The 6630-nt window shown below is 47.1% G+C and overlaps 1 protein-coding gene across 2 annotated transcripts in view; it reads right to left on the minus strand.

Annotated features, from left to right (window-relative positions):
• Positions 1-5606, minus strand: part of LEMD3 (LEM domain containing 3) — a 54844-nt gene extending 49238 nt beyond the window's left edge. Inside the window, exon 1 of one of the 2 annotated variants that reach the window (XM_040982390.1) lies at positions 3956-5606. In XM_040982390.1, coding sequence (XP_040838324.1) covers positions 3956-5519 — 1564 coding nt within the window. In that variant the 5' untranslated portion in view covers positions 5520-5606. Of the gene's footprint in view, positions 1-3952 lie in introns of both variants that reach the window. The other variant, XM_040982381.1, reaches the window with a different exon arrangement.
• Between the last annotated feature and the right edge of the window lie 1024 nt (positions 5607-6630).

Below are 6630 nucleotides of genomic sequence, written 5' to 3' on the forward strand. Positions count from 1 at the left end.
GTCAATGAACTGAATGTACCAAAGAGGTGAGCACTGGGAAATAATGGGCAATCTGAAGCAGAATGATTACGGAGGAATGGCTGGTAAGGAAACCTGAACCAGACAGGACCAACTAGACGACTCAAATGAGATTAGATGAGAATGCCTCACCAAGCAGGGGTCAGAGAATAAGAAGTCTGAAAACAGTGTTTTCAGGATAGCAGAGATTTTAGCATTTTTATATGGTAAGAAATGAACCGGACAATGGATATTTAAATGATTTCTTTGTGCTTAAAATTAGTATGAGGAAAGTTCCTCTTGATACAAGATCAAGTTTAAAAACAAGTTGCAAAATATGTACTGTCACTTAAAATTTAGATCCCTTTTAATGGTCCTTAAGCCTTCAGATGCTATACAACCTGGTCCTGCTAATCATCAATTTCATTGTATGTCATTCTCCCCATTCATTCTCAGCACCAAGTAAACTTCGTTTGCTATCAAATGAAAATCTATACATGTATACATTAACATGAGGAAAATATGTCTTAAAGCTTTGAAATACTTGAACTTATCTATAATGGGGTGTGTGTGAAATCAGGGAGAGAGAAATACAAAAACCATTGTTTTGGTTTTTGGTGGTTTTTTTTTTTTGCAACCTTTATATTCAAATTTCCCGATTTTAAACAGTGGTAAGAGTCCAAGACAGCCAATTCTTTCTGCTTCATTTAAATGCTGACTGATGCAAGCTTGAATGGCATTGGTAGGAAAGTTAAAAGTTAAAATCTTAAACCTTGGAACTGGAAAGAGTTTAGAGGTCATCTAATCCAACTTCTTAAAGATAAGGCAGACTCAAAAATTTTATTAATAAAAATAGGATATTAAATTTTTTTCTTAATTAAAAAAAACAAAAACAGGTATTGATAAAAAGCTTTCAAAAACCAAGTGATTAAGCGCCCAGCACAATGGCTAAATTGACTATTGACTAAATTGACTAATTCTCCTTCAGGTGCTGGGATCTCATATAGGCACCTGTTCATATTCCAACTGCTCCGCTTCCCATCCAGCTCCCTGCTTGTGACCTGGCAAAGCAGAGGACGGCCCAAAGCCTTGGGACCCTGTGTCAGTGTGGGTGAACCAGAGAGGCTCCTGCTGAGTGAATCAGCAGACAGAAAGTTCTTTCTTTCTGCCTCTCCATCTTTCTGCAAATCTGTCTTATATGTTATATATGTTTTTAGTTTAAATTTCAGTTTTGATGTTCACATAGTTAACAAGAATACAGGCCCATGAGGGCCACTGATAGGGTGGGGAGGGTCGCAGTAAGAGGGAAGGTGGATAGGGCAAATGCTTCCAATTTTCCTGTTCTTCCCATGTTATATGTAATTTAAATAACTCATAAAAGCTTACTGTCACATATAACCTACAATTTTCTGATGAAATCATACTGAAAGTAAAACTATTTCTTAAGCACATTATTCAACCAATGAACCCTATGGTTAAGCATCATAATATGACAAAAGGTTTGGAATACCTAAATACAGGGAGTAAAAAGTTATTCACTCTTGAAATCCGTTAGCTGTGTTACTAACTGAACCAGCAGGAACTTCTTTCCACGTATGTCAAGCATATCACACATTCAAAGATTCAGTACACTTTAACTCAAATTTCTGCATTCATTTCTGTAATTAACACTGACTGGGTTTAATGAAAATTAAAAATACTAAGTAAGAAATGCTCTACTAAATATTACTTGCAGAAATGACTTAACTACTTCTCTTGACACACACACTGTAGCTTACCAGGAATATAACAAATTTGATCCCAAGATCTGAATACCACCATCTTATGTTTAACAAACTAGTTCATTTGAATCTTGAAACAACTCCACAGAGAGCACAGATCATTACTCCATTTAGCAAAGAGGAGTAAGACTTGGGGGGCTAAGGAGCTTGACCAAAGCCATTTAGGCACCACTGGGACCCAGGCTCGAGCTCTTATCACCACTTTAAATCACCCAGACCACCTCACATCTATCAATCACTGAAACCAAAACACTTCATAATTCCCTGCCTCCCATAGGGATGGACATAACAGAGTTCCCAAGCTCTAGCATTCCTGTCCAACACTAGCTGAACTTTAAATACACAGTATTCATCTAAACAGCGCTGAGAATTGATCTGAAAGTCATATGAAAGTCACCTGAAAAGAGAATTGCACTCATAATTACATATGAAATCCTACCAGATATTCAATTATTGTCTTAATCACAGCACTATAAAATAAGTCAAATAGTATTAAAAAAAATACGCTGTCAAGTTGGGGAAAATTCTGAAAGCATATCTTGCCCCTTCTGATAACTGCTCAACTGTGGGTACACTTCTTACTTGGGTCTCATCATCCTCGACAATAAACTGACAACACCAGCTGCTTCTGTGACTTGTTGGTGAGATTAAATCACGTAACAGGTGCGAGGCAAGCAACTCTCACAAGTTTACCAGCTCCTGCAGCTATCTAGTTAGAGAATAGGTGCGCCTGCACAGGTTCTGCTGGAAAGCAATGCCATTTAATTTATCTACACTTTACAAATGTAATTTTCAGCGTGGCCATGTTTCTTTCTCCCAAAAATGTGAGGCAAGAAATAGGACATCCCTTTTGCTCCCAGAGAACCAATTAAACTAAAAACTGCATTTCACACTCCTCTTCTGATCCCTGTATTTAAACTATACAGTAACAATCTATTACTTGACTATCTTTGAACTGGTTCTAAATCAAAGGTTATACTATTTTGACTTCTACTCTAAGTCAGCTACCTGCATCTTTCATTTAAGTCTGTAACAAAACGAACATAGTAAGCCAATTCTATAAACACAAATCATGTTATGGTAAATCCACGTGGGATGAGCAGCCTTAAGAAGTCGCCACGGGAAATGCAGAGAAGGGACTAACTCTGAGAAAGCTCATTCACAGTACTTCATCACGCACTAACTTATTTTCTCTTTCAAACTTCACAGGCATCATCCAAGGCAATATTAGCACTGTATTACGGATTACAAAAGCAAAGTTCTCCCTCTTGCTCAAGCGTTCTGAACACTCTAACCTACAGGAAGCCTCTTGCTCAACTCCTGACCTTCTCTCCCCTGGTAAAGGATCTCCACGAGGCCATCTCCTGCCTCGGGTCTCGCTCACACAGCACCTCTTCCCACCATCCAGGGGAAAGCAGCGCATGCCCGACTTCCTTCAGAGAACACAAGATGCTCGTATTCCCCTTCTCTGGTGTTACGAGCAGGGATACTCTGAGAGCTTGGCACAGATGATGCTGGCTTAAAGAATGAATGAACACATCTGCCCACGCTCACTGACCAAGTTCAACAGGACTCAGACACTAAGCCAGTAAACCTCTGACAGCAAGCTCCTACACAGCCCTACCATTACTTTGTTTTACAGGTAGAGGAGAAGGGATGTGTTGGTCCAAAGAAATCATTTTAAGAGGGATGCCTTACTGCCTTTTCATATTCATGTACTTTTTCATCTACCAAGATACTTAACATTACAAACTAATTCAAGTTTCAGGAGGTATCACATGGCCTTTAGAATCGCAGCTCAATTAGAAAAACCAATGCATTTGCCATTCCCTTTAATAATCCCAATACCTTGTTGAGTAGCTGGTACTTAAAGCTAACAGAAAACTAAGTTCCATGCACAAACACATTTCACTAATAGGTCTGCAACACCTCGTTAGTAGGTACTCTGAATTTCACAAGAGGTTGTGCAGAAAAACTCTAAAAATCAGACACAAGACGCATTCTAATCTCTGTGACACTGTCCTTTCTCACAAAGACGACAGGCGCACTGTGATGCGTTTCACTAGCAAACCAGGATCCTACAGGTAAAAGCCACCGCAGAGAAAATGCCCAGGTCAGCTCATGCAGGCCACCAGCAACATTTCCTTTGTTATCTACCGGGGTCTAATACTTACTGCCGAGTCCTCCATCCTCGGATACTCCTGTCCCTCTCATCCCTAGGTAAGTCAGTCCCAACACTAGGAAAAATAAGCAGGCAGCAGTTAGGAGGAACATGGACAAGTAGTGGGCACTGAAACTCCCTGTGGGGGACACCTCCTCCCGCTTAAACTGCTGCAGAAGCTCCTCTTCGGGTTCCGCAGGCTTCGGTCTGCTGTACGCGTTTTTCAGGTAGGTGTGACTGGAGCCCGTGTGATTGGCGTGGTTGATCCTGAGTGGACTAGAGGCCGAGCTGGGGGGAAGGCTGTTGGAATAAACCTTTGGAGAGTCCACGCCGAAGGCCCCGCCGCCGACATGATTGTTGCTTTTCAGCAGGGAGCCTGTGCACGAATCCAAGGTTGGGTCCGTGTCGGTCCGTGGCGGGGGCAGGAGAGGGGCCAGCTTCTTGGCGTTCACTCGGTACCGGGGAACGGGGCTGGAATCCACCGGATCACACCCTCCTCCCGGCTCCGCCGCCGCCTCTGGGAGGTTTCTGCTCCTGTCTAGACCTCCGCCGGCGGCCGCCGCCCTGTCATTCATCGCCAGTCCTCCCCCTCCCAGGGCCGAAGTCTCCAGCCGGCTGCCGGCCGCTTTAGCAGTCAGCGAAGAGAGCGCCTTGCCGTGGCTCCGTCTGGGCCGATGGCGGGACAGGGAGTCGTCCTTCAATACCTGTCTGGCCGAGGCCACCACGTCGTCGTCATCGTCGTCCTCCTCCTCTTCCTCATCCTCCTCCTCCTCCGAATCCGAATAGTTTTCCCGGCAGCTGTAAGGGAGCAGCCGGTTCCCGTTCACGGGGCGGCTCGCCCACAGCGTCTCCTCGGCCTCCGGCTCCCTCTCCTCCCCGTGCTCTCCCTGCTGCTGTTCGTCCTCGTCCCCCGCGGCCCCATCTCTGCCCGCCGGGCTCTGCGGCTCGGGGCCCGCCGCCCTCCGGGACCCCCACCACGCGTGGGGCTTCCTGCGCTCGGCCGGGTGGCTGGGGGTCAGCTCGCTGGCGGCCAGGGGCGCCGGGGACGCTCGGAGCCCGCGGTACTGGAGCGCAGCCCTGTCTCTCCTCCCGCCGCCGGCCTGGTCCCGGGGACTGGCCTCCACGTCCGACTCGTCCGAGCTGAAGCCCAGCAGCACTTTGCTGCCCACCGCGGGGCTGGCCGACGCGCCCCCGGGCCCTCCTCCCAGGGGGCTCTCCGGGCCTGAAGCCGAGATTCGGCCCACACCTCCAGGGGTCCTCAAGTAGGAGAGATCGCCGCCCGGCACCGGCCGGACCCCGGGTCCCGCGGCCGCGACCGTGGCGGCTGCCGTGTTATTGTTATTACTGTTCCGCGTCTTGCTGCCGCGGCCCCCCGACCGGTACTGCTGCTGCTCTTCCTCTCGAAGCTTCTTCAGCTTCTTGAGGTACACGGGGCGGGTGCTCTCCGTCACGGGACCAGGAGACAGGCCGTAACGGCGGAGCTGAGAGAAAAGCTCCTCATCCGAGAGCTGCTGAGGCGCCGAAGCCGCTGCTGCTGCTGCTGCTGCTGCTGCCGCCGCCGCCGCCGTCGCCGCCGCCATTTTCTCTCCAGGGTGTTTTACAAGATCCGCGCTACCGGAAGTGACGCGCCGCCCTAGACCCTGAACTAGACCGGGCTGCGTCGCCCTCCTAGCGCCGCGGCCGCCTCAGCCAATGAGAAGCGCGGGAGGAGCTCACCTGAGCGGGAAAGAGCTACCTGAGCGGCTCGAAGCCCTCCACCTTGCCGGGGCAGCGGCTTCTCTCAGCCGTCCGCGCCGCCTCCCGCCGTCTCCGCCCTGCCCTTCCACGTGCCATCCCCGGGAGCTCTCACTCAACTACACCTTGACCTCTGCCCAGGTTCTTAACGCTGGGCAATGATAAAGGACAGGAAGTCTGTTTTGAAGTTCAAGGTATGAAGTGGTGATTTGCCTGATGAGTTGGCTCTCCGGTTCTATTTGTCTAGGGAGCCTAGAGGGAACGAAATTATGATGGCCATACTAGATCGGTAGCTTTCCTGGCTCCAAGTTCTCGGTTTTCAATTTGTTTTTGACTTACCAAAAGAACCTCCCCTCACCCCCCGCAAAAGTGACTCTTGCTGCTGTTTTTGAGAAACCTCTACTCATTCCTGGAAGACCCAAAGTGGAGCAGTCACCATACAGTTTTCTTCGAGTGGAATAGTTATTCAGCAGTTACTAGTAAGTTCCCACTTTTTTGTATTTAAAAAAAGATGATTTTATTAGGTCATCATTTTTGGAAATAAAGGCATTCATCATCAGCTTCATTTATGAAAAAAAGAAATAACACACCGTCCCATTTCATTTTTAGCACTTTTCCACCCAGTGGTTGCCTTTTAGTTACTATTAGTGACTATTTCGTTTGTTGGAATTGAAATTGGGTTATCCTTTGCGCTGTGAGCCTCATGAGCACAGGGACCTTGCCTAATTATTCACTACACTAGTTGGAACCTGCTGAACATTCATTTATTGAAAGAATTAATGAATTACAGCGCTATGGTACTGTGAGATAAATATTTTGACATGTGCCACATGAAGCTAGTGCCACGTGAAGCGGACAAGGCTACAGACATAAAATCAAATACCCAAGACTTGTAAGACCTGGAAATTCAACCCTTTCATTTACATCATAAGAAATGAACCCCATAGAAGCAATTTG

Source organism: Ochotona curzoniae, unplaced genomic scaffold (genome assembly GCF_017591425.1).
Source record: "Ochotona curzoniae isolate NIBS_2020 unplaced genomic scaffold, NIBS_Ocur_1.0 contig_1014, whole genome shotgun sequence".
In the NCBI taxonomy this organism is placed as follows: domain Eukaryota; kingdom Metazoa; phylum Chordata; class Mammalia; order Lagomorpha; family Ochotonidae; genus Ochotona; species Ochotona curzoniae.